This window comes from Buteo buteo, chromosome 2 (assembly GCF_964188355.1).
Source record: "Buteo buteo chromosome 2, bButBut1.hap1.1, whole genome shotgun sequence".
Classification (NCBI taxonomy): domain Eukaryota; kingdom Metazoa; phylum Chordata; class Aves; order Accipitriformes; family Accipitridae; genus Buteo; species Buteo buteo.
Window position 1 is genome coordinate 46,684,363 of NC_134172.1, and position 27,976 is coordinate 46,712,338.

A 27,976-nucleotide genomic window follows, 5' to 3' on the forward strand; every position below is an offset into this window, starting at 1 on the left:
TTATTGAAATTTGAATGCAGAGAATACTTTATTAACTGATTACAGTTTTGATGACCAATTTTAAACCGTAACTAATGTGGGAAACATAATGGGGGACCATTAAGGCTGAGCCATATATATATAGACAAATCTGGATACTGATAATCTGTACATTTCACCTCTGCTTTTTCTTTATACATCTTTTATTCAGTGTCTGAAATTAATCAAAGAGAAAAACCAAAAAACTGGCCACTAATTTAGTCTTATATCTGGAATGAATTTTTGCATGGGTTTTTGAATGCAGTGTAAATCTCAGTGGAGATCAAACATTTTTTTAACCATACTCCAAATGAAGCATTCAAGTATAATTGGAGTTTGTTGTTGTTACAGCTTTGTGCAATTAATTTTCTCTTCCAAAATACTAGTAGTTGTTCTCTCCTGTAGAGGTTAATCTATTTAAGATAGTATTAAACTTGCCTAACAGGTTGGGAAATCAATATAAATTAAGTGCCTGTGGTGTGTATCAGTTTTCCTGCTCTAAGCAACCCCTATCACTTAAGTGGACATACTTGCAGTTTTACAGAATTACACTGACTTTTCAACAAAACCCAGAACAAAATTATTTTACTATTCTTGCACGGTGAACTGTACTCCTACATGATGTGATAACGGTTTTCCAACTGTACAGCTCCCTTTTGTAAAGTTGGGCAACACATATGAAAGACAGACAGACATCAACTGTTTGTGTTCTGAAAGATATTTCAGTTCTTTAGTTCCAGTCAATGAAGGAAGAGGCAGAGGCAAGTTTGAATTATCCCAGAAAACTGAACAATTGGTTTTATTTGGTGTCTTCAAGATGCTTCACCTTCTGTAGGAGATGTAGGTGTTGTAGGAGAGACCATTTCAGGTTTTCGTGAAATTCTGTCCAATTCTGCCTGAACATCTGTTAAAACTGGCTTCTGACCTACAAAATAAATGTGTATCATTCAGTCATGTTTGTGAAACAGTTCTGGGAAAGCCTATCTTTAATTCTCAAATCAGACAAATCCTAAAAATTGTTACTGCACACTTTGCATGCAGAGTAAAGGCCTAAGGCCAAAACTCAAAAGAAACAGAAAGGAAACAGTAGAAAGAAAGTCACATCCTTCTATATTTCCAATTCCTCAAAGAAGCTTCCATAATTATATATTAATTGTCAGTATATGAAGAGTTATGTAAAGTATAAAATACAGAAAAGTCTATTAAGGCTAGCAGTTATGAATACTTCTGCATCATATGTATTTTAAGTAATTCTGAATGTAAATCAGGGATTTCACCACAGACCAGTGACAGCAGTTCTACATATTTGGTCAGCATAAAACTGGCACCGCTGCTCATGGGTGTGCACAGACCTGCTGATGGCAAATCCCTCTCTCCCCTCCCCCGCTTACCTCCTCCCTACCTTGGAATGGCACAAACATTTGTATAGTCACACTTAGACCTGATCCAAGCTTAAAATACACCATTTTTTTCCCCCCACCATTTTACTCTTACTCCCCAGTCTAGGTTTCTATCCTGCCATGTTCTATCACAAGAATGGAGGAGACAGTATGGGAAAAGGCAGCTTAGAGTCTAACACCATGAAAAGTGTACATAGTATCTCAGGCTGTAAAGGAAAACTGACACACATGTAGTTTTAGCAGCGCCCCAGCATCGTTTCTGAAGATGCAAATTAACAGGAACTATCCGCAAAGCTAATTTTTGCCAGATGTACTATGCTGTTCTTCAAATCATTTAACAAAAGCTAATACTATATCAGAATCCAAGTAGCTAATATTCCAACTAATAAGCAGAGTAATCTCCCATAGCTGCTGAGGGGAAAAGTAATTCTCTAATCCCAAACTACTGTCTTAACAGCCAATTTTCAGATTTGTAGAGTGAGCGTCATAGATAACACTAAACACAAGACAGCAAATACTGGGGAACGTGAAGAGGCCACCTCTAAGCCAAAGTTATTGGTATTTATGGTAATTCCTTGAAAACCTTGTCCTTCACAACATTAAACTGGCTACATCCTAACTCTTCTTTTGTTGCATATTAGGAAATTTCCGAGAACATTTTTGCTCCTTAGTAGTTTAATTCTGTTCTTGAATTTTCTGCCATGGCCCTGGACACAACACTTTTCTGCAGCGCTGCCTCCATCTGCTTGGCATCACCCAAACCTGCTGCCGGCCACTCCCCGTAGGATTTTCAGTGGGTGCTCTCTGCACCACATATTGCATCAGCTGCATTTGTTTGAACAATCTCCATATGCTGTTCAAACTAGCACTGCTGACTTGTCCTACAGCAGATTAGGAAGTACTCATAAACTTTGCTTAACCAACTGAGCTTTGCATTTAAAAGAGGGAAGTGCACACATGTAAAAAAATTTTCAGGGTCAGTCTACACAAAATGTTAGTGTGAAGTGTGTTCTTTTCTCTTACTACATAAAAGTAAACACTAATGTCAAGTACCAATGAAACACCAGCATTCTCACTCAAGTGCAGCATTACTAACCTCTGGGGAAGTGGGGAGGGAAGATGTCTGTATAGGTATGTTCTTAAGTAATACAGAAACATTTTAATCTGGAATAGCAAGAAGCACCAGAGTAATCTTGTGTCTAGCTTTAGAGCAGTCACTATTAGACATTTTTAGATTAATACTAATTATTAATCACATCATATAAAAAAGGCTATCAACAGAAAATACAGTATTTTTACAGGCTGTCACCAAACTCAATCAAAGCCTTCATCACATCAGAGCTAGATCACTAGCAAAACAAAATTTAAAATTATTTTAACACTGACGGTACTGCTAAAAAAAAAAATCAACCTGAAATTAAGTCCCAGTATAACTGAATAGTATTAAAAGTGACTTATAGCATAAGCCATTTTATTATGATGGTGGGGAACACAGGAAAAAAATGAAGAACTCATGTGGACACAATTCATGCTTAAACAGCTACATGAAAAGTTCTTCTTTGATCCTCTGAGAGCCATGAAAAGGCAATACTCAACTGCTGTGAAAACAAAAGCAAAAACCATATCCAATAAAACACTCAGTTAAATATAGTAGCGTTCATACTTCTGATAAACAATACTAATAGGAATGATCCACCACTTAATTTAGATTGAGTTGATCTTTTATCATTAATCATACCTGACTTTTTTGCTGATGGTGGTAGGTTGCTGCCAGCACCTCCAGTGCCACCTCCTCCTGGACTGCCACCAACACCACCAGGGCCACCAGGGGAACCAGTTTTCTTGCTCAAGAGACTATTGAAGAAGTTAGCCAGGACTCCTTCACTGGTAGCTCCAGCTACAAGGGGAGGGAGGAAAAAAACCACAACACCACAAAATCAAAACAAAACAGTTTTTCTAAGTAAATATTGATTTAGTGTGTTAATCTAAATAAGCATATTAAAGAAAGCAGGCAAAGCAGCTATTTTACTTCCCCAACTGCATTTGTGCCCTTGTAAGAAAAGGTACCTTTCATATTGGGATCAATTTTTTTTGACCCAGTAGGGATAGGTGTAACACTGGCAACATTTGATGTTACAGATCTATTTGGTGTCCTAGGAGATCCACCAGGAACTCTTGGAGAGGCATCCTATGCAAAAAAAAAAAAAAAAAAAAAAAAAAAAATCCAAAGCTGAACTAGTCAATATTCTACAGAATTAAATCATGCAGTGTAAGAGTACATGAAATGAAGCATTTTGTTGTTTCTCACAGCTCCTAATCTTTTTTTTTTTAATAATGTAGTATCCCATGCAACTGAAACGACACAGGATTAGATTTTGCTGATTGTGTACAAGTTTGAAAAAAACTTGTGTAACATTCTGTAAAATACTAACTTTAGTGCAACTAAAGCACTAGTGAAGCTTTTCATTTTATCCCAATGAGAAACTTGAAAATCCACGCTACTCAATAGTGCCTCTGACCATAATGAAAACTACACTGATTAAATCATAGAGGAACTACGCCAAATTTCTTGGAAAGACAACACATACCACCAGTACTGTGGAAAGGAGTAAACAAAACCCAGGAGAAAAAGCATTATTCATTACTTCAAGGGTAACAAGTCATGTTTGCAGTTCATCTAAAGAGGTAAAGCTAACCTTTATAAGATCACATGCTCCTCATTAAACTGGTGTTACTTTTTAGTTATTTTATTTGTATTTTAAATGTAGATGTCATAGTTGTCATTTGACCTTAATTTTATGCCGGAGTCTTAATATTCCTAGAGAGATAGTGCCAAATTTAGGATATAAAATTCACCAAGGCAATTCAGCCAACATAGTGCACTCCCCTGGCATACTCTTGGGACAGAAAGGAGAGTGAACTAACTGCTTAGATGCATTCTAACATATGAAAAGTAAAGCTATGACATTTAGCCCTTGCTGTCAATACAAGTTGCCGTGACTAGCTGTGAAGAAGTGTCATAATTTTAGGGCAGTATACGATGCAGACTTTAAATACTATGTAGTTTAAAAAAATTAGATCAAAGAATATTTGATAATGCAACTAAAACAAGGAACCCTCTCAATATATGAAAGTGAATAATTTTCATGTGGATATTTAAAATTTTTACTACTAACCACTGGCCTTCCTGCAGCTGTAGGTGGTTGTTTCGCCAACTGTGACTGCAAAAAACAAACAAACCCATGTAGTGTTAGATATTACAGTGACTAAGAATACAACCTCAAATTTGTATGGAGAATGTTGTTAAATGAAACACTGGCTGCTTGTTTTATAGACAGAAAATTACCTGCTGCTTCATAAGAAATACTTGGTCATCTTCTGCTACAATTTCTTTTTCATGAACAAACTGCAATAGAAAAACATTAATATCATTTTGACTAAAAGAAAGAAATGTATTTCCTTTTATACCTCCTGGTGAATATGACCAAGGCATTCAATAATGAAGTAAATGTGTAAAATACTATGTTACTGCAGACCACATTTTCTATATTTAGGACTGCTACCTCATGATTCCATTTAAGCTAAGTTAATTAGAAGTGAAACAAAAGCATCATTAACTCCTTTGACCTGGCAGGCATAAGTCTCTAAATGTACTTGTAGAAAGACCCATCAAAAAGTTCATTAAAGTGTTCAATAAAAGAGGAATGAAGTAAATGGTTAGAAGGCACATTCTGGGGTCTCAGGATCACTAAGAAACATTCACAGATGCACACACTCTGCAGCATGCTCATGTCTCTGTTAACTGATCAAGGCCCCATCTTGGTATTATTTTATATATAACTATGGCAAAAGTGACTCTTCACCTGCATTGCATTAGACTGGTATATGAACTGGACAAAGACATCTCAAATCCCAGTTCTATGCATCAAATTGCAAGCACTCTGCCTCCAAATAAGCTCACCACAAAAACTTTGCCAAAACAAGCATGGCAAATACCAATATCAAAGTTTATAATCCAGGCCTGAAGTTTATAAGCATGCAAAAAAATTTGTCAGTTATATATTGCTTGTATTTAACACACTACTACATGTGTCTTGATTTTTTTCCCCTGAAGATGGCAGAAAGGACATAGTATTACTTTTCTCAGATGAAATAATTCACACTTGGAAATACGATGAGTCCCAAATTCTTAGCTTTGGTAGAAAAAGCCATAGAAATATTTGCTTTCAATAACTTCTGTATGCATGGGGTCCACTGCTGCTGGCATTTTGTTCAACAACCTCACATATGTTTTCAGGTAGTTCTGTCAAAGCCTTTTGTTGAATAGTATGAGAGAGAAAATATACTGAATATATGTAAAACCTGTTTTCATGTGTTTATTTTTGATTTTACACTGTCTCAAGCTTTCTTATTTTAAATACTCCAGGAGAAACAGAAAGCATTATAAAGTTACGAGCAACTTGGAGCAAAATGGAGTGTTCTTAAAAAATACGATGTAACAGTGGCAGAAAAAAAAAACCAGTGTAAGCTGGAGAAGAGCTACACAGAACAGAAAAACATAATGATTTTTTTGATAACTAAAGAAAAACTTTTAAGACCAAAATAAAAAGACAAAAAGGAGAAACTCCAGATGGTTTATCACATTGTCATGATAAACTGGAAGCAAAGTCTCAAAGAAAGAGAAACAGTCAAAAAACTGACAGGTAAATAAATAGATAAGAAGTTGAATGCCAAAACATCTCAATTTACCTTTCTGACTGGTGGTTTTGTTATGATATCTTCAAAACTATCTTCTGCTTTTAGTGTCTGAAAGTTCTCATGCAATATTCCTATCTTCTTGTCATTATCCCAACCTGCAGGACTAGATAAAGGATTATTTGGCTTTAAATTCTATTGTTATTTCAGGTTATTTTTGTATGCAGTCTTGAACTGCACAGAACTGAAAGCCAGGAAAGTTGTCACAGCTCCCGTTCTCCCATACGGGCTAGTTATTGATTAATACAACTAGTTAGAGATTGGTTCACCATAGCAGAGAAGAGCAAAACCTCTGGGTTTAACATTTCTCTTTGGAGCAGCAAGTATTTGTAATCTCAATCCACTGGCACTCACTAAACTCCAACTCACAAGAATGTTAAATGGAACTTCAAAAAGCATAAACAAAAAAGGCTCTATATGCAGCTTAGGGTTTTGCACAAGTATGTTTTGTAGTCATACACATATCATAATGCAGATAACTTACATAAATACTGCATCTTTTTCCACAACAACAGCTGGTACATTGAAAGGAAATCCATACAACTTCTGGACTATATATTTATACACTAAATCAATGTTTTTGTTCTCCTTTACTGAAGTGTAAATAAGTGCTGCCCCATCTGAATAGACTTGTTAAAGAAAACTCAGTTTTGTGGCTAGTAAGAGATAGTAAAGTGACCCTTTTTTGTTAGTTTGAACGTTATCTACTTTGTAGAATTTAGAGGGGGAATACAAAATCAAATATTTCAAACAACTTCCAACACTTAATTTTTGAAATAAGCTATTTAGTAATTTAAATCTTTCTTTCTGCATTTGTTTTACACCAACTCAGCTATTGTTTTTAGAGTAAAGTACAGGCTCTTCTCACTTTCAAAGCCCACAATACCAACAGTTTCACTATGATGCCTTCAAAGCTGTCTTTTGCTTTTAATGAACAAAAGCTTTCATGCCATATTCTTATACCTTGTCATTATCCCATCCTGCAACATAGACACTACAGCATTAACACTAGTAGCTTCAAAAATGCCAAAGATCTTCCACTCCCGCACCTGGGTTTTTAAATCAGGGGAGCAAGCTCTTACATTATACAGTGACCTGCTTTTGAACAAAATTAAGGCAAATTAATTGTGCTGTATCAGTGACTCAAAGACCAAGAGAGTGCTTAGTATTCCAGCATGGTTCAGTATCAAATTAAAACAGCTTATGCACAGGACTAATAAAAGCAGCCATGGAACTTTTGAGTAATTTTGGCATTTTTGTAATTCCAAAGTAACACCCCGTAATTTATTTCTACATGCATGTAATTCAAATTCTAGAAGAAAGTTATATAATGGGATCCGATTCCCATTCAGCGAAGTTTAGAATAGAATTCCAAGTTGTACATGGCATACATACAGAGACTAATTCCTACCAATATTTTGTAGTCTTACTCCATCCACAAGACTTACTACAATTACCCATAATTCCATTTTGAAAAATTAGGTCTTGGAAGCCCTTTGAAGGGAGTACCATCTTGGTACTCAACTGAGGTCTCAAGTTCTTGAACTAGTTTTTCCATCTGTTAACTGCTGTCTCTCCAACAGTATTTAAACTTCCCTTTACCACAGCACAAATGATGACAACACAACATAGGCATGTTACTGGCACCTAAAATCTGGATCTCAGCATGTCTAGATGACTAAACAACACTAAACAGTATTTTATACACTTAAAAAAATGAAGTTTAAAAATAATAATAATACTACATCAACAGCTTATGTGCATTGTCTCTACCAACACAAGAGAAGCCAGTGGATCTTTCCTACAGCAATTCACACTTCTTTCCTTCCCTCATCACCTCATCCTGCAGAATTACTGAACACTGAAGAGACTGCATATTTGGGTCAAAAAGAATAACATGCCTTATGTGCATCTGAAGCAGGATCATACTTAAATGAGTTATCTCCTTATTATTTTAGGGAGCTTGTCAGCTAAGATGTGCTAATTTGCAAAGTGACTCCTAAATATGGAAAAGAAGGCATGTAAACAAATTCATGGTAAGGGGACATGCTAGACTCTGGCAGCTCCAAAAAAGTAAAATAAAATAAAAGTTTAATTCAACAATGCCTGTAGGGGTAGCTGAAGCAGACTGCCAGCTGCAGTAAAGGAGTGGCATCCTACTTTGGCAGAGATGCAAATATTCTTTTAAGCTTGTCATAATTAATGCAAACATTTAATTGAGTCATTATCATCTTTATGACATGTTAAAGGATACATTGTAAGCAAAACCGTCTGATATGTGACTGAATGAAGTCAAAGTGTTCATCTCTGTAGTCATGCTCTTTTTCTAGAACGCTGATAGCATCACACTGTAAAATAAATATAAAATTAATATACCACTTTCAGTTATCTGTTGAAATAGCAGTGCTGCTACATATCCAGTTCACAACTGGGCAAGGGGGATGGAGTGGGGTGGGTGGTGCAGAGAAAAACAAAAAACCTGCTAAAATAATTCAAAAGCACAACTGAACCTTTTTTTTTTTTAATAATATATAACTTGATGTGCATGTACTGTGGTCAGGACTAACTTGGGAGTTAGTGATTGCCATTTTTCATTCAATCCCCCTCCAATGCAATAACTCAAAGTCTCTGCTGAAGACTGACCCAGTGAATGACACCACAATTTTCTTCCCAATTTATTTTTACACACTGTGGTATTATAAGACATAGTGTTTTTTATCCAGTTACTAACTAGCCCTTTGCAAAGGGAGGCAAAAGCAAGAAATGTGGAAGCAGGGGAAAAAGAAGGGGTGGGGGTGGGGTGAGAAGAATAACAAGAGAGCTAGCAGGTGAGGAAGAAAGGTGCTTTTCAAATGAGAGGGTTAGCCTTCCAGTGAAGGAACAGCATATGCATCAAAAGTTTTATTCTTTCACTGTGGGCCAGCAGAGGCTGCAGATGCAGTATGCTTAATGCTAATGAGAACTGAAGAGTCGGGGGGCTAGGGGGAACACCAAAACAAAAAAAAAAAACCAGCCACAAGAGAACCACACCATTTTTTCTTTAGACTAAGAATATGATTACATATCTAACAGAAACCAAAACAGATCACAGAAACACCCTAAGAACTAAGGAAGGTCAATAGAGCAGCACTTTACTAACTAGAACCCTCTATTCATCTTCAGAAAAAGATCAGAAATATTAAAAAACCTACCAAAACACTATTTGCGGAATAAGGAGGACTGTGGAGATCAAGGGTAATTCTAGTTGCTTACTGACTAGCTCACTTCTGTGAGCAACACCAGGTCTGAGGTATTCCTCAATTCCTTGAAAACTGGTAGAACTAAAGGAAAAACTAATCCCAAAATAACATGCAATGAGGGCTTCCAGCAGATAATCAACCTTCAACATTAAACATTTTTAAAGAATTCTTATGCAAGGTATTCAGAATGACTTAATAACCATGGGCTTCCCACCCCAAATCCATAATTGACAGAGTTGCTTAAATAAAATATGCAAAAAACCTAAAATGTAAAACAAACCTTTGTACAAACTACTACTACTGGAATGCCTAAGTTACATGTTAGTGTATCTGCACCCAGGGGTAAAATCACACTGTCATCTTTGTCTTCCTGTAATGAAGTATTTCTTCTCTGTGGAGAAGCTGGAAAATCCTCGCCTGGTTCTATATATTCCTGGAAGTCTCTTACCACTGAAAGTAAAAAAAGTTATATTAAAAAATCAGCTACTTTATTATTTCAACAATGATTTCCACTGCCATTGATCTCTAGCACCGTTGATTGTATAGTATTTCTGCTTCTTTACGTTGAAAAAATTGAGCATGCACCAAGAGCCAACTATTTGCTTGCTCTATACAGCACAAGAGAGAACTAGTAAGTCTGAGATCTGCTTGATCAGCAGCCAGAAGAACATGACCAGATAAAACTGTCCATAGGGACAACATTAAACCATTTTTATTTTATCATTGTGGAAACACTAGGCAGTTGCTATTAACTATTATTGCTTGATATGTTTCCTAAAGGACTTAAGTTTCCTTGCATTCTTGGTAAAATTAATGGAACGGTTTGTTAGAATAAACAGAGTTAAGCCTTACACGTATTGCTTAGCTGCTACCATATACCAGGTTTTACCTAAAACCCCTTTGTCCACACTTCTTTCTTTGTACAGTGAATCTACAGTAGTAATGTGCAAAAATAGAATACACAAACATTAGTTATTAACTAGCTTTATAATTAGTTAATAGCATATTGAATATTTGGTATGCTTTTACAGTAGATCAGATACTACTTTAAAATTTAGCAAGGAGGGTAAATCAGTATATAACAAGGATTAGAAATAAAAGACAAAGTTTCAAGTGTAACTCTCTTGTCAGGTTCTGATGTATATACCCAAGCCTCTAATTACATGGTCACTTACTATTCTGACTGTCAGGGATGCAATATTAGGCATAAATGTCTGTACCTTTCACATCACATGTCCTGTTTCACAGAGCAGAAACAGGATACTACCAAACCCCACCACTGATTACTCTTCCATGAGTAGCACATCCTGATTAGGCCAAAAAACATCAGATAGCAAGACAATTCAGCTGCATCATGCACACAGGCAGCTAACTACTCCAGTACATTCTCACTACTTTGTCCTGATTTACATTAATTCACCACTACCTTCACTAAACTGACTGAAGCCCTCCGAGTTCATACCTAGAAAAGCTTTAGTTGAACTAACAGAGCAAGACTTATTTCAACACCCTAGAGAAAAAGATGTATTAGGCCAAGATTATTCAACTTTTCTACAGATCCTGCAGTTCACAGTAACAAAAAGCACATACACAGATTATCATCTTTACTTAACAGTCAACTCAGGCTCTTACTCATGGAATGCTACTACTTCAGTCTGGTCTGAGAGCTTCCGAGAGCCTCCCAAATTGACTGTGTTTTAAACCCATAGTTCTCACCAAGATATGCCTGCCACTCAAGGGAGTCTTTCCTACATAGTATCCTGTCTGTTCTGGAATAATTGTATGCTAAAATAAAAATCACACTACTCTAGTGCTAGAAGTCCTCCAGTGGATTCCTAAAATTCCCATTGTGCGATCATAACACACTAATCTTTATACAAGTATATAAAACAGTAAAAAGGAGGACTGACGTAGTATATCACAGCTCAAAGAATGTGAAATACAGTCTCAGGTCTCCCTTAGAGACACAGTTAAAATGACCAGGCCACAAGTCTTCATTATACACAGATTAATCCAGTAACAGGAAGAGCTATTCCAACCCTTCACACACAGCTGCTATGTATCATGTAATGCTTTCCCATACCAGTTTTAGTCCTCACAGGGTCTGTCTTTGAGTGGAGTTAAGTTGCTAGAACTGGAAGACAAACACAACAGCACACCTCCAGAAAACGACACACACAAACCCTCAGTAGATTTCAGTCCTGTTAGCAAGTTAAATCGGTTCACAGGAGCCTCTCAGGAGCATGGAGCCTGACACAAGAATGAAGTAGGACCATGTAGCCAGAAGTCAGGCAAGCAAGATTCCTCCCTCCTTCTTTTGGCAATGTCAAGCTGCTGCCCACCTAGCAATGCATGAAGCCACATCACAGGAGGTTTAAAACAAAAACAGCTTCCAGTCATATCTGGATTGTGTCTAGGGCTTCTATTATACCCAACACACAGGCCATCAGTACCTATAAGAATTAGACCAGATGATAAAAGAACAAGAGTGCAGATAAAACTTCTAATGAGTAGCTGTTTTTCTTGGACTCACTTCATCACTTCGAGTTTTACTGTTCTGTTCACTCAGTCAGTAAAGAAGCAAAAGTATCAGCCTACAAATTTTGGTAACAGAGATATTGTGTCTTTACTACTTTCATCCAGTAAAATCCCATCCTTAAACTGTCTGGGGGTGTTTAATACACACACAGACACCCCCCCTGCCAAAACCAAAACAAACCAAAAAACCACACCCAAAAGAGCTCAGCTCCTCCCTCCTAAATACATTCTTCTTGTGGAAGATATTCAAGGATTATGCTTCCCTTAGATGAATCTCTCTTAAAAGAATAACAAAACAACCACTTCCCCCCCCCATTCCGGAGTACCTACAACTGTCACCTTTCGGGCTACTTTATCACAGCATGGCTACAACCTGCATTTCTGAAAAAGCTATTCGGCAATCTGGCAGTCTCTTGCTTAAGAATGTACCAGTTCTAGAGAGCAACATCAGACTTATAAACAAAGTTTAATCATGCTATTTGATCTTAACACACAGCTTTCTCAAATGCTCTTCCTTGTAGTAATTCACTGAGAGATGAATGGGAGAGACTCATGTTTTAGTACCCCAAGGGAAATACAATGACTGCCCAAAAGTAATACAGAGCTATGATGTTAATGAGTTCAGTCAGATAGTTTAACGAATCCTTCAAAATCTTTGTGTTCTGCATGTTCAAAACTAAAGACAGAGAGCTATATCATATCCATGCCAAAGCAAACATATAGCTGCATTAGTGTCAATAATAATTATAATAAAACCCTTCAAGTAGAAAGGGCCCAGATATTACTATGCTGTCATGAATCCTTTCAGCATTTACACTGTTAGTAGGCAGAGAACAGGTCCCAGATTCTCTAGACTGACCAATTACAGGAACAGTTAAGAAGCTGATGCAGTGTTTTGCCTTTAAAATAAATAAATAAAACAAAAAATTGGAAGCTAAGAAATTTTTTCACTTGGGAGAATCTTATATAGAAAAATCTGTAAGAAGCCAGATTGTAAATTCAACCCAGCTGTGCTCATTCTGAAAGCACCTCTTGCTCAATTAAGGTACGTCTGTTAGAAAGAAATACTAGTATTTTTCCATATAGATACTTGAGACTTATCTGAAGCTTGACTCGCTTGATAACTCCTAAATTTAAGTAACATTTCCAAAGAATGAAAGAGACTGCAATGGCAAGATTAAATGGTGCAGAAAGCATTAAGCATATTTGATTTAAATGGATTCCTACATATTTGCAGAATACTCACACTTCTGTTCCATTTCTTTCATTTCTTCAGGAGGAATTTTTAACTTGTCAATATGTTCTCTTACAACACTTGCCCATTTTTGTAAAGAATCCAGTGCAGTCCAAGGCCTAGACATGTCTACTGCCAACATAATTAGAGTGTCCTTTAGAGAGCTTGCCTCCATCGCAAATTTAAGAAGACCTTTGTGATACAGGTCACCATCCAAAATCCATACATTACATCTTGTTTGATCTACAAAAAAAAAGGAAAAACATTTTACGAGACTTACTTGAAACAGTTATTAAATGACTTCTTTAGACATGTAAATACAAGGAAGAAAGCAAATGACATGTTTGACCAGTCAATTGAACATACATAACACAGCAAACTGCAGCTTATGGACACAAGCTCCTCCTCTTCCAACCCTGATGTTTAATGGCTGATTGTAGGGTTTAGGTTTTATTTCTGCGGGGCCCGGACGATAGACCACCAATATGATGATTAAAGTCGCCCATTTATTGAGCTTAGCTGATAATTTTTATACAATTCTCTAAGTTGTTTAGAAACTCTGATTGGTTGCTGCATGCAAGCATTTGGTGTCCATGCGCACAAACATAAACGGTGATTGGTTACATCGGTACTGTCCACGCGCACAAACGTAAGATAAAGTTAGTTATACCCGCTCTGTACACGTGCATAAACACAGGATATAACTGGCCATATTAATTAGAGCATGCAAGACTTGTCTTAGTCCAATTGGTCGAGATAAGCCCCTGAATTGAGGTTGTTTGTGCCAAGTTCCCTTTATCGTGGAATGTGCACCTGTGTTTTTCTAATTGGGATCTTCCTTTTTCTATCTTCTTGTTTATTCTGTTCAAGGCCTTCTAAAGGTGTCTGGAATGCTCTTGTGACCATGAGCTACTTTTAGGCCCAATAACTAAGTTCCCTATAGCTGATAACTGAAGATTTTAAATATATTATCTGAAAGTGAGAATCCAGATGTAGCATTCAACATTTCCAATTAATGTTGACCGTTTTAGAGAGGGAAAATGTTTTCTTCAAGATGCAACTTAAAAGGAAGGAATTTGGTGAATTCAGCCATCCCTTCTCAGCCCTTGGTCTGCTCATCTCTTGAGGACCGCCATCTCCCCTTCAAAACTCCAACGTGATATGCCTATATAACTCTAAAAAGTACTGAATGTACCTTGACCCTTCAGAAAACTGAAACAGAACTGCAATTTTTTAATGACTTAGATGGACTTAACAGACCATCTATTCTTCAGATTTGCAAAGGGACAATCACCATACAAATAGACCATCCCACTGCTTTTTTTCCCCCCAAAACACCGTACTCCAATATTCATAGACACTTCTGCAGTGTAAATGAAGAGCTGTTGATTCAAAATTAGATAGCTTAATAACATTTTGCTTTCAGGTAAGTTTTTATTACTTGTTACAGAAGTTCTGAGGAAGACATTTAGATCAAACTCCCAATCCTCTTAACCCTGGTCAAGTCATCTTCGAGACCAATAGCCAAACACTGAAGTCAGGAAAGCAGGTGATTTCAGAAAAACAAAAGGGACCAAATTCTGGTTCTCCTTCTATCTATATTTGTTCTTATAGTATAGACAAGAGTACTCATTTTCCCCCCACAGCTCCCAGTATGTCCTTATTCACACTCCACTGTCTCCAAGTATTGCCTCTAGGTAATTCATCACACTTCCACAGTTCCTGGTCATACTCCTTCCCTTGTTTCCCCATACATAAGCATCAATTATCCATTCTATAACTGCAGGTATTTGGGGTCAGGATCTTAAACATCTTTTTTACCTTCTAGCCATAAGCCAACTCAAGCCAGTTGAAACACCGCTCCCAATTATTTCTTCCTCCAAATTTTTCAGTTGGTGGTTTGGGGTTTTTTGTTGTTGTTGTTTGTTTTTAAAAATCTCCTTTAGTATTATGCACATTTTCCTACCCATCAATACATGATACGTAGTCTTGCAGATTCTGATACCACCAAGACAAAGATTTCTCTGTATGTTCAAAAAGATTAGTACTTGCTACAATAATTGAGATGCAAGGCAAGAGCCTAGGCACCTTTTCCTCTAGGCCTGAGGAATGCACATCCATTCAAAATGTTGCAGCTAAGACTGCTTCCCTGGTCTTTTCAGCCTTTTCTTTTGACTGGTTCCTCTCCTCCTCTACCACTTAAGCAGTCACTCATGGTACCTACTAAATGAATTACACTGAGAAACTTCCTCATAATACAAATCACTCACGGCCTAAGCTGGAGTCCTGCAAATTATAAAGAAAGAAAAATATCTCACAATCATTCAAAATTTCATACTACTGAACCACTGCTTTCAAATTGACTTAAGGTATTATTAGAAATACAAACTTACCATCTCGATCTTCATCATGCACATTTAAATACAAATACTCCATTCCTCTTCCTTTTTTGTATTCCTCTATTCCTTGAATTTTTCCTATTAAGCTAGTTTTACCAGCTCCATCTTCACCTGGAGAGACAGAAGTTAAATACTGCTCAATCTTTAATCACAGTTACATATTAAAACCTACCTGGGGCAAGAAGGAAACCCATATACTAACAGGGTGACTGAGCTTATTAAAGTTTTGAAATATAGCGGGCGTTGCCCAACTCATCCATCTGTTCAAAGTGCATGCCTCAGCTTCAAATCTTATTTCTAATTATTGATAAATGCAATTATGCCACTAACTACCCTATCTGAAATAGGTTTTTATACATATGTTCAAAAAGATACCTTAAGGACTAGTTAACAATTTTGGTCTTTCAACTGCAACCAAAACATTAACAAAGTCTTTCTAAAGTAGAGTTCAAGTCACAGTAAGCTCATCTTACAATCAGAAGAATACAATTTAGAACTCTTTCATGTCAAACAGCACAGACCACCAGGCTGAATAAGGCAAATCTGTTTCCTTAGCTTTTATGGGTTGGTTTCTTTGAATCTTTTCTCTGTTACAGGTCTAAAGAAACCTTAAAAAGGTGGTGACAAACAGTAAGCCCATTACCTTACAATACATGTGTATTTGGGTACACATACAGTGAAAAGCCTGCAATCCAGATCCATTCATTCCTATTCTCTCCTCTCCAACGGTAGCTCTGATAACCAGTGAACCTTACAACATAAGCACAGTGTAAACACCTCAGCTACTGCCAGGGACTCTTCTATTTCTAACCATATGTCCCAGAGCTGGAAAACTTCACCTGCAGTTCTTCCAGTTTGAAAGAGTAACCAAGCTGAATCTGGACACAAAGCTGGGTTTTGCCACTCCAATTTGGCAGTACAATGGGTACGTAACAGTTAGACATCAGAAAATTCTTGGAATTCAACTCACAGGTTATAAAATTAAGATTAAAACCAGGTTCCTAAGTAGTACCTTATCAGTTTTATGCCAAACAGAACATATTTTTCCAAGTGTCTCCTATACAGGGAGAGATATTCATACATATTCAACTACATAACAAAGAGAAGAGTTCAAGGACAGGAATTTTCACTGCTAAACCTAATGAAGTTTTCCTTTTAAAGGGAACTGACAATGATCTTACAGACAATATTACGGCTACATTAAAAAGACTACAGATATAACCACAGAAAAGAGCAGAAAAATCATACTTTGACAGACTGATTGTGAATTTACTCCATTTATCATTCCCAAGATTACTGCATAAAGTCTTTAGAGTTCAGCTTTACGTTCGGATTTCACTAATAGTCTAGAAGCTACCAGAAAGCACAAGACTGTTTCGACTGTTTAAGTAGCCCAGGGGATTACAGTCAATGAAATGAAAAGGCACAGTTCTGGTCTTAAGTATAGAGAAGTTAAGTGAAAAATGAACTTTTATCAGTTCAACATTTTCAACATTTAAGAGTTTGTTTACTAGTTCCTTAACTATATTAAAGATGCACCTAAGAAAACAGTTATAGCTAGTTTAAAATAAACATTGGAAAGTACAGCTATTTTCTATTCATACATCAAGCTTTTCCTCCTCTTATGAAAATATTCTTTTAAATAAAAATTCTGCCCAAGAAGTGAAGAGTTCAAGCTTCATCACCAGACATCAATTACAATTCCTCCTCTGCCCTCACCCAAGTACTTATCCAAGCTTCTTAAATTTGTCATCTACAAATAACGAGAGAGACTTTACTAAGAGCTGCTGCACTGACATGTTATGCTGCTGAAGTCGCTTTTGCCAACAATTTCTGTATGATTCATTCTGTTATTCTACCTTTTTGAACAGGCAGCTTCAATTAATTTGTGCCAGCAGAAGGCTCAAAAGGTAAGACAAAACAAAATTTATTATTCATTTTAAAGAGAGGTTGCACTTAACAGCTTTCATAGTTTCTCAGAACAGCTGACCTCTAGCTAAGCTCTCTTGCATACTAATTTGTTTCACATACGTGGCAATAAAGATTACAACTTGTTTGCATTGGGAAAGTCTAGCATCTTCTGCAAAGTACATCTGCCAGTTCTTAACAAAAGTGGCTGCAACTTAAGTCTAAGAAACTTCTGTGGTTATGAAAAGTTCTAAATGTGATGAAAGATACACTTAAGCAGTCTAAACTAAAACATACTTATGCAAATGCTAATATCTATGCAACTTTATTGTTTGAAAGTGCTCATACTAAACAATACAGGCAAACTTGAAATATACATCCCACAAACCCCTTACTTATCACAGCTGTGTGTTGTGTGATTTCCTCCCCACCCCTGTATTTCCAAATGCCTGAAGTAAACTGAAGTTTGATACCATTAAGTTAATATCTTACGGCAAAATAAGAGCTGGAATTTTATTTTCCCTCCTTGAGTTTTTGCAGTAATTATATTCAGACCCTACACAGAAAGAAAATTTATCAAGTACAGCATAAGACAATTTGACTTGATGTAAAATTAGTGCCTTTGGACACATAGGCACACACAGCAGTCATTTCAGCCTTCCATCACAGAATTACTTAACATGTCCTGTGAAGAAGATTCTCTACTCCCTTCTCCTTAGCAAATACCCACCCATTTCAAAACAGCAAGATCAGGTAGGTGGATCACTGACATACATAACTGTATCATACAAGTTACTGCATGCAGAGAGCAATGCTTATCATTCATTAGAAAGCCAGAATGATGCATCAGTGAAGTTTGAAGGTATTGGTACTACTTTCATTAATTATTCAGGTAAATGAAGAGAATAGTACAGTTTGCAAATGATACAAGAGAAACTAAAAGATCTGTAGAGAAAAGGGTTAAAAGCAATACTGACAAGTGGTCCAAAACAAGTGAGCAATGCATAAACCAACTAGTCTACAAATAGGATGACTCACAAGGCTGCAAGATAGCTACCTAGCCAAATGCGCCCTATTCCACAGGAGATCCAGAGTTCTCAACAGATTTAAGACAAATTAGAGTCAATATTATGGAAAAAGCCGTCAGAAAGTAAAACCAGGACCATTGCATATGACATAAGGACTTCCTCCTTTTTGCCCACACAATTCATCATAAAAATTAGGTGAAGATGACTGCCTTGGCCAAGAGAACATGCTAAGACTTGAGGTTCCATCTACCTCTACTTTCTATTTTTAGTATGTTGCATATACCTTTTAAAACTGTGACAGCTGCAAATGTATTTGTATCCTTGTTATTACTTTTTTTTTTCCAACCTAAAGTCTTCAGTATAAAACACCTGAAAAGTCAACACACTCTGAATATATTGAGTTATGCTGGGAGAGAGTAGCAGTATAATTTTGCTATGTGGTTACTCTTCAGCAAGAATATCAAAATACAAATCAATCTTAAACCAGTGTTTATCTAAAACTCCTGAATAGTTATCACAAATCTCATTAGCAAATTAATTCTAAGCACATACAATACTAGCTTTTAAGACTTCTCAAAACTCTAACATTTTCTTGTAATGCCTTTAGTACGTACAGAAGCTGCTCTCCACCAGAAGAGAGGGTAAATATTTGTGAGGAAATTAAAGTCTATTAGCTATTTTAGATTTGATGGATAACGTACAGCATAGTAATGCTATTAGTGTTAAGTACTACCAGGGACATACATAAAACTACATATGCTTTTAAAAAAAATAATTTCTCTAAGAATACATATATACACACACGCACACTATATGGCATTTGAAACTGCAAACCTGAAGACATTTAAGTGTATTTATTTTTTTGTTGTCTCTGGATATCTCTAAAGTATATGAAAAAGTAATGCTCCTTAGTTCCAGACAAAAGGGAAGTTTCATATTCCTCAGACTTAAACACCTTTGCATATTAATATTATGAAAAAGACTTCTTTTAAAGCACTACTAAGCAATATATAAGACAGAGCCTCATGCACCTTCAAAAAGAGTCATCATCCTCCTCCTTTTCCCTCTAAAATTTTGAGATGGAAAATCCTTTAGCTTCTTTATTACTAACTGTGTGATAATCAAATTAACAATTCACTTCTGTACATAAGCTTAGAGCAAAGCATTTCTGACACACAATTCTTGATATATAATTGCAAGGTGTCCTGGTTTCAGCTGGGATAGAGTTAACTGTCTTCCTAGTAGCTGGTACAGTGCTATGTTTTGAGTTCAGTATGTGAAGAATGTTGATAACACACTGATGTTTTCAGTTGTTGCTAAGTAGTGTTTAGACTAAAGTCAAGGATTTTTCAGCTTCTCATGCCCAGCCAGTGAGAAAGCTGGAGGGGCACAAGAAGTTGGCACAGGACACAGCCAGGGCACCTGACCCAAACTGGCCAACAGGGTATTCCATACCATGTGGCGTCCCATCTAGTATAGGAACTGGGGAGGGGGGGCGGGGAATCGCCGCTCGGGGACTAGCTGGGTGTCGGTCGGTGGGTGGTGAGCAATTGCACTGCGCATCATTTGTACATTCCAATCCTTTCATTATTGCTGTTGTCACTTTATTAGTGTTATCGTTATTAGTTTCTTCTTTTCTGTTCTATTAAACCGTTCTTATCTCAACCCATGAGTTTTACTTCTTTTCCCGATTTTCTCCCCCATCCCACTGGATGGGGGGGAGCGAGTGAGTGAGCAGCTGCGTGGTGCTTAGTTGCTGGCTGAGGTTAAACCACAACACAAGGTAAAAAAACCCCAAAAAACAAGTAGATCGTTGCAAATTTAAGACTTTGCATCCTTCTTTTGCAAGTAACATAAAAGGTCCTCCTTCTCCAGAGTAAATCCTAAAGAACTAAAATTCTCCATTACATCAAACTGCACTTATACATTAATACTACAGTGAGGAAACAGAAATGATGCTTCTAGCAAGCAGTGCTATACACCAAAGTTGAACCCAAGTTAAAGAGGGACAACAGATTTAATTTTGCAGAAGAGTCAGGCTAGGAAGCAGTTGAAACAAAGCCAAACCAATCTGCTTACACACAGTATTTCACCATCTTGTTAACAAAATGGGATGTCTTATACTCAGCTAAACAAAAGCTGTTTCATTTTTATCCCCACACTGCTACACTTCACTCCTCTGACAAGCTCAAGTTTGGGGTTGTGCCTGTCAAAGCTTCTCTGTCCAAGGTGCTACTCTGTCTACAAGACAGTTTGACGACATCCTTCTTGTCGCTGCCCTCAAAGGTACAGGAAGCCATAATACAAAACCCTGCCCAGCCTCCTCCCTTCTCACTACTCCAGATAAAAAGCATGTTTACTGAGCAGAAAATGGAGTATCACTAAATGTTCTCCTACAATACAGAATTTAGCAGAACGGTCACCCATAAATGGGAAGGATGGGCAATGAGGTGAATGAATCACCTGTGAATGCAGACAAGCTGGCACCTATCTATGAACTGCTACTTAAACTCTTCAACCATAAACTACCACATTAGAGAGAACTTAGGCTCTCTATTACAGAACTTCTCTAAACTTTCAATTAAACATTTTAAAATGGAGAATATTTACTACTCATGCTATTTCCACATTTATTTCAGTTTAGAAAATGAAAACAGGACTAGATTTTCACTTGTCTTAAAACAAGAAATTTCTTACTTCTCACAGAAGTCTGTACATGGAAGAGCAATCAGTGTATTGTCTCCAGGACAGACATGAGTTTTGACTTTTTATTTAAATTGTTTCTCCACTGTAAAGTGTTAAGTGTGTTTAAAATATGGCAAGGCAAAGAAGCAAGAAGTGAATGTTTCTTTTGTGTAATCAGTATTGTTGGTCTGCCCCGCTTCCATCCAGGGCTCTGAATTTTTTTTTTTTTTTTTCCCCCAACAGCTCTTTGAAAAGCTCTGGAAAAGCACTTAATTGTGTGTAATTTATAATCCTACTGGCTCCTTGATGGAGTTTTTTTTTCTTGCTTTTTAAAACCATCAATTAAAATTCAGCTTGATATGGGAATTATACAACTCCTCTCTAAAAAAAAAATGTTCAACCAAGGCCAAGCAAAACTAGAAATAATGGTCCTAATTAAGCCCTTCCACCCACCAAAAGGCATGTTTTTGTGAGCTAGCTTTATACTTTTTACAAAACAAAAGACAGCTTCTGTATAGAACAATTCACAACATCTAATATTTCTAACATAAAATATTGACTATTTTTATTAATAGAAAAAACCCACCTTACTTAAATTATAATAAAACAAAGTCATCAAACCCAAACCTTAGTTATCAAACAGGGCAAGGATGCCTTCCCAGAATCACAGAGCGATCTCTATTCTACATCATGTGGAATGTCTGAATCCTAACACAGTGGAGTAGAGGCATAACAGTCTTCTTCCTGCTAGCACCAAGCACATGTGTACTATAGCTATTTTCAAGATAAAATACTTCTCACAAGCTAATAACTGCCTTTTCCACAGCCGCCTATTAGTGAAAGAGACTTGTTTACACTAATTGAAGAATCCCTTTTGCAGAACAAGACCAAAATAATCAGAGTAAGCCAAATTTAGTTTGCTTTCAGGGAACTGAAGAACAAAATTAATTATGCTGATGAGATCCTTCTCTAGAATCCTTCAAAACAACACGGAAGTTCACAGTAAGTAGGTCATATCAAGTCTTCAAATAACTTGGCACTAAATTATGATTTACTCATTGGACAAAAAACTTCTCCTCTAAGTTTTACTCTACCAGCTAAGTTTTCCCCCCTCACATATGATTCATTTGGTTTCTTTGTGGCACTGAAAAATTAAATAACTTTTCTGAGGACCACCTTAATTCCACTTCTGCGTTACACCATGATAGAAAGCAGATTGTAGACAACTGCTCCAGCATGCCTTTTGTCAAGTACTGCACAAGAATACATGGCCCGACTGTGGAAACAGGTACAGCAGTAATAGTGTTACTTATGCTTGGAGAAAGCCACAGTCAGAGAAAGCCAAATATTGCAGACAATTCTATAGTGAATATGAACAGCATACATCTCTAATGCAAGCCTTCTCCTTTAACACAGCAGCAAGTCACCTAGTGTATATAGAATAATCCCGTGTTACTATCAAAAGGACACCTTTATTGGTACTCCTGCCACTAACCTGCCTGGAGAACACAGAAGCACTTTCACTGTTCCTCACGTTCAGAGCTATTTCAGAGATAGATCCAGTAATCAGCAGCACCTCTGGTAAAGCAGAGACAAATTAAAACAAATGCAATTCAAGAATTTCAGAACTTCCTGTGTTGTTTTACTACACAGCATCCACATAATTCTGGCTTCTTGGAAAGGGATTATAGCAGGAAGGACACTATGAAGAAGTACTACTTAGTTCTAAAAAAATGTAGCTGCAAAATAAGCAATTAGAATTTTATCTAGGTCAATGCCCCATCAAAACAATTGACACTTTAGAAGTATAACACTGCTGATTGAAACAAAACTTGGCTACATTTGGAAGGCTTTAATCGCCTGTAGAAGGCAAAGAAGTTGCAATAAGAGGAGGAAAAGAAGCTGACAACTTCTGCAGTACTAGAGAATTAAGAAACATTTGAGATGAACAATATGGACTGTATCAACAAGCAGTATTTCATCAGCTGTAATGACAAAATGATCACAGTGAAACTTTCAGCTATTTGAATAAAAAAAACAACTGGAAAAGTAATTTTTATAGTGTTGAGTACAAATTTAAGTAAGCAAATTTTATACTGATTTTATATACTCTCATGACAATTTGCTGTATCAGAACTTAATTTTGAAGTTCACTACATTCCATGGGTCCACTAGAAGAAAGTGGCAAGCTAAAACTGCTCTTCAAGGTGTACCATTTTCTACAATGACAGCCATTCCCAATACATGTACACGCAGAAAAGTGTACCTGTAAATTAGCTGTAGACTGTGGAAGCTTCTTCTCAAGCATCCTGACAGCCACTGGACAGGAGCAGAGCTCAAAGATTCAAACAAACAGGCCTGGCCCTGAAAAGTGAGATGTCTAGGGTAAAGAGAAAATGTGGACACAAAGCATTTGAACACTCACTGCCCACTAAACTCAAAGCCTTTATCATCAAGTGGGGTAAAATGCATAACGACAACCAAAATGCTAGTGATTCAGTAAAAGCGTAAGTGTGCAACAGACCTTAAGTCAGGTGTACATGCGTCACTGAATGGTTTGACATCATGAGAATTGCGGGCAGAGAATCTACTATGCTTCAGAGACAGAGGAATGTATGAAATACAAAGCCAGATAGAAAGCAACTATTCAGTTCACTTGCAAGCTGGGAGCCTGTTTTCTTGTGCATCCTGGAATGACTTAGAGCATTACTGCTTGAACACATGCTGCATTTTATTGGATAAATGGCTAGTTCGGGTCTCTGAATCCAAGCTGTCACACATTCTGTAGCACTATGGATTCCACCCATAACCTGCAATGGTGACTGACTTCGTAGCTGCTCCCTCTATTCCACTTGCTGGTTCAGATATACCAGGAAGAGAACGAACAAGAGAGCTCCCAGTTATAAGCATCAGTTTTCTCATCACACTCAACAAAATGTATCTCCTCTGATCAGCTACCTTTATTACCCAAGTGAGCAGAAGAGACAGTCCAGGAGAAAAAAAAAAAAAGAAAGAAAAAAAAAAAGACCAGCAACAACAACAAAAACACACTCCTTTGGCTATCTGCAAAAAGTACCTAGAAATGCCACTGAGAGCACCCAATTTCCTTAAAAAAGCAGGACATCTTACATTTTCTAGTGGTATACTTTGCTAAATGAGGTAGCTATGGTCACTGTGACAGAACTGCTTAGGAAGGAGAGCATACTTGCCTTACAGAAAAGTTTAGGAAAGTTTGCATTTTTATTATCTGTTCATACAAGAACACAAAAATGCTTTTATGCTACATGCAGTCCCAATCAAAGTTTTAAGTCTTCACAGAAAATTAGTTCTTGAAAAAAAAGTGAATGATTTTGGAGAAGTAAGCCAATAAGTTAATTAATTTGGGGGGGCTGATTTTGAGCAGAGAATTACCAGTATTATATGTTAACCTTCACTTTACAAAACTATGTGCCATATCTAGAGATTAACATTTGGCATTCCAGTTTCCTTTAGTTATTTCTGTGTTGTCTTGAACTGCTTTCCAGGTTCTTAAAAATGAGGTGTTAACATAGCTAAAAATAAATACTGAAATAGCAGAATTAGCATGCCAGACATAGCCAGGTTCCCAGAACAACTAGATATACAAGTATACGCAGGGTTTGAAAAAATATAAATGCTGTAGGCAAATTAGAAAACTTGTCCTAGCAAACAAAAGAACACTAAGTGGTGGGGTTTTCTGGTTGGTTTTTCCGGGGCGGGGTGTGGTGGTGGTGTGGTAGGGGGCAGGGGGTATGTTGGAGGCTTAGGGGTTGGGTTTTTTTGTTTGTTTGTTTTAATGCAGTTTGTATTGAAAATAAGCATTGTCACTATATATCATGTTTCAGCTGGGAAGGTTTTACCAATGTAATTGTTTATACTGCAAATTTGCCTACCACAAAATGAGTGAATACCATCAAGACCCTGGTCAGCTTTACAATTCCTGCTTAAAATTATTCAAAGAATGATGAAACTGAAAATAGACAGGGCAAGAAGCAATCTGTATTAACAACAAAAGCTAGTACAAAACTATTTAAAAGAATAAAGCTTAAAAATAGAGGAAATGCGAGATAGTGGAGAAATTGCAAACACACAGCTCAAGAACCTGAAGAGACAGAACTTCACATACTGAATCCATGCAATACAGAATACATAAGACCTCTTGTTTTCCTATGTTAGCGTGCTTCAGAAGCAGTATCATGACTTGCAAGTGAACAGCAAAGTGTAATACATATATTAGGTATTCTCACAAAGAACATGACCACGGTCCTCATTGGCCATTCCTCAGATCTGATGCTCTTTTTCCTAAACACATGCCAAACTTTTTCTTCCCTTGGACCACAGCCTTCTAGAAAATGCAATTCTTAAGAAAGAAATAGAATTTCTTCTACAAATCTGCAGACATTTTAAAAAATGCCTCTGTCAAAAAAAGGAGGAAAAAAAAAGAAAGTATTACATTAAGTCATTCTATAAGCTCTACCTAAATGGGTAAAAAAAAAAAGTTTCTATACAACAGATTAAACAGCACAAACTAAATGAGTATTTGGAAACATTCTGTGGTGCTCCCTCTAGTTCTGAAGGAAGCAGTCTTCAGTTATTGAGTACTAAGGATTGCCCGACTATGAAGAGACAGGAAAAACAAGAGTAATCTTCTTGACAAGGATCACAGCTTGAAGAACCTTCCAACTTCAACAAGGACAATCATCCAATTTAGTTTCAAAATATCACATAAAAAGCTGTCAATCATTATGAAATCTTTCCTTTCTTTAATATCACTAGAACGTCTGATCTCAATATCCTACTTAATTACATAACATAAAAAGCAACAAATTAAAGGGTAGTAGTCTTGTAACAGGTTCACTAGACCATCCCATCATCCTTGCGCAGTTTTCTCCTTCATAGTCAGTTTTAAGTCACCACTCAGCTTATGAAAACAGGAAGAAAAGGGTCACAGTGATTACTTTAGGATTAGGGGGGGAAAAAAACCTAACTTCAAAAACCTCAAGAGAGTACAAACCACAAGACTACATAGAATCATAGTGTGCATAGAGTCCACATGAATACCTTTACTGGGTTTTAACCATGTCTCCAAATACTAACACACAGTTCTTTCTGAGGACAGGGAGGTTGGCAAAGGAGAGAAGCAGAAGCTACTTAACAAATCTATCCTCTGGAATTCATTAAATTTTCTACTGGCAGTAGTATTTACTAGTCTTTCAGCCAACCTCCCCCCACCCCCCAATAATAACAACAGCAATAATATATATATACACACACACACATTTGAGAGCATCCATTTCTCCCCCTCCCCCATGAAGTTTTAAATTTTGCTTGGCATATTATTTTTCTTCTTTCCCTCAACACTGAATAATAGCTGGGTCTCTCATTATCGCCCTATCAAAGTCCCATTCTGTAACTTCTAATTCTTGCCAGACGCAAGGTTGGACTAATGCTCTGGGTGGAGATAACTGAACACAATGAAAGCCAGCAGCAGTGAACGATGCCGCTGCTGCTGCACAACTTGCTGATGATATTGCTGCTGACAGGCTCGGTGCATGTGGGCAGGACACAACCAACACGCCCATACAGCCTACCCCGCCCTCCGGCCAACTGGGTGCAGCCGTCATTGATACCGTTCGGGCCACGGAAGCAATTTTTGTGTTTGTATGACACACCAAGGACCAGCAAGCAGCACTGGTTGCACGAACGGGAGAGGTTTCAGAAAAGGTTGAAGGACCCGCACATACCCCGAAGTCAACACTCAATCGGGGTAGAAAGACAATAAAAACCCACCCTTCCAAGCCATCTCTACCCAAGGAACTAGGGTGGGGAAAGGATAGTGAGGGTATCATGGCGAGGTACCTACGACGAGGAGGATATCTAAAGCATCTCTGGATATTGGATATCCAAAACGAGGCAAAAACATGCAAGGGAAGAAGGGAGAGGGTTAAGCCAGCACCTTGCCACCCTCATCCCCCCCCATCCCCTCCCCCTTCGGGCCCTAAACAAGAGAACCTCCAGACGCCCAAGAGAGGGTTAAGGAGGAAGCCTGTGTGCGGCAGGGAAGGGAAAGGGATCAGGATGCTTTTCTCACCCAGCAGAAGCACGTTCTTCCCCGAAGGTAGCTTAGAGCGGGAGCGCGTGGACACCTCACTGAGGATGCAGGACCTGGCGCGGAGAGACGACAACGCTTAGGAGGGGGCTCCCGCTTCCTCCCAGCCCCCCACCCTCGCCATCCACCGCGGGGGGGGGGGGGAAGGCATGGGGGACGGGGGGCAGGGCAGGAGCTGCCACCGCCAAGGGGAGGAGCCCCCCACCCCCTCGGCTCCCTGACTGAGGGGGACTGAGCGCCAGGAGGGGGGGATTAACCAGCCCTCCCCCCTCCGCCTCCCCCGCAGGGCAAGGAGTCGCTGCGAGGGCGGCAACGGTCAGCGCGCGCGCCCGGGCCCCCAGCCGCGGGGCGGGGCGGGCGGTTACCAGAGGTTCTGCCCATCGTCCTCATCACCGCCTGCCCGCAGCTCCGCGTTGTTGTTGTTGGTCGTGGCCGTCCCGGCGGACGAAGGAGAAGAAAAGCCGGCAGCCGAACCGAGCCCGGACGAAGAGGAGCCGAAGGAACCGGCTCTTCCCACCGTCGCCGCCATCTTCGCTGCCTCCTCCCTGCCCCGCCACCTCCCTGAGACACGGAGCGGGCGGCGGCGCCGCGGCGGCTGACAGGAACCCGGATGTTGGGAGGTCGGGGGGGCGGGGCCCGGGGCGG

At 38.2% G+C, this 27,976-nt stretch overlaps 1 protein-coding gene across 3 annotated transcripts; it reads right to left on the minus strand.

Annotated features, from left to right (window-relative positions):
• Nucleotides 1-27,940, minus strand: DYNC1LI1 (dynein cytoplasmic 1 light intermediate chain 1). Of its 3 annotated transcripts, XR_012653868.1 has the most exons (14): nucleotides 27,697-27,940; nucleotides 27,314-27,387; nucleotides 15,578-15,694; nucleotides 13,197-13,427; nucleotides 9,693-9,862; nucleotides 8,428-8,521; nucleotides 6,658-6,793; nucleotides 6,168-6,279; nucleotides 4,765-4,824; nucleotides 4,595-4,639; nucleotides 3,486-3,606; nucleotides 3,157-3,315; nucleotides 2,515-2,582; nucleotides 1-943 (listed from the first exon to the last, which is right to left on the minus strand). XR_012653868.1 is itself a non-coding variant. In XM_075053162.1 (13 exons), the coding sequence occupies exons 1-13, from the start codon at nucleotides 27,858-27,860 to the stop codon at nucleotides 831-833; spliced, it is 1,596 nt and encodes a 531-aa protein (XP_074909263.1). In that variant the 5' UTR covers nucleotides 27,861-27,940; the 3' UTR covers nucleotides 1-830. The 3 variants fall into 3 exon arrangements, 2 of the variants coding, with proteins under 2 accessions (XP_074909263.1, XP_074909273.1); XM_075053162.1 differs by lacking the exon at nucleotides 2,515-2,582; XM_075053172.1 differs by lacking the exons at nucleotides 2,515-2,582; nucleotides 27,314-27,387; nucleotides 27,697-27,940 and adding an exon at nucleotides 23,471-24,714.
• Between the last annotated feature and the right edge of the window lie 36 nt (nucleotides 27,941-27,976).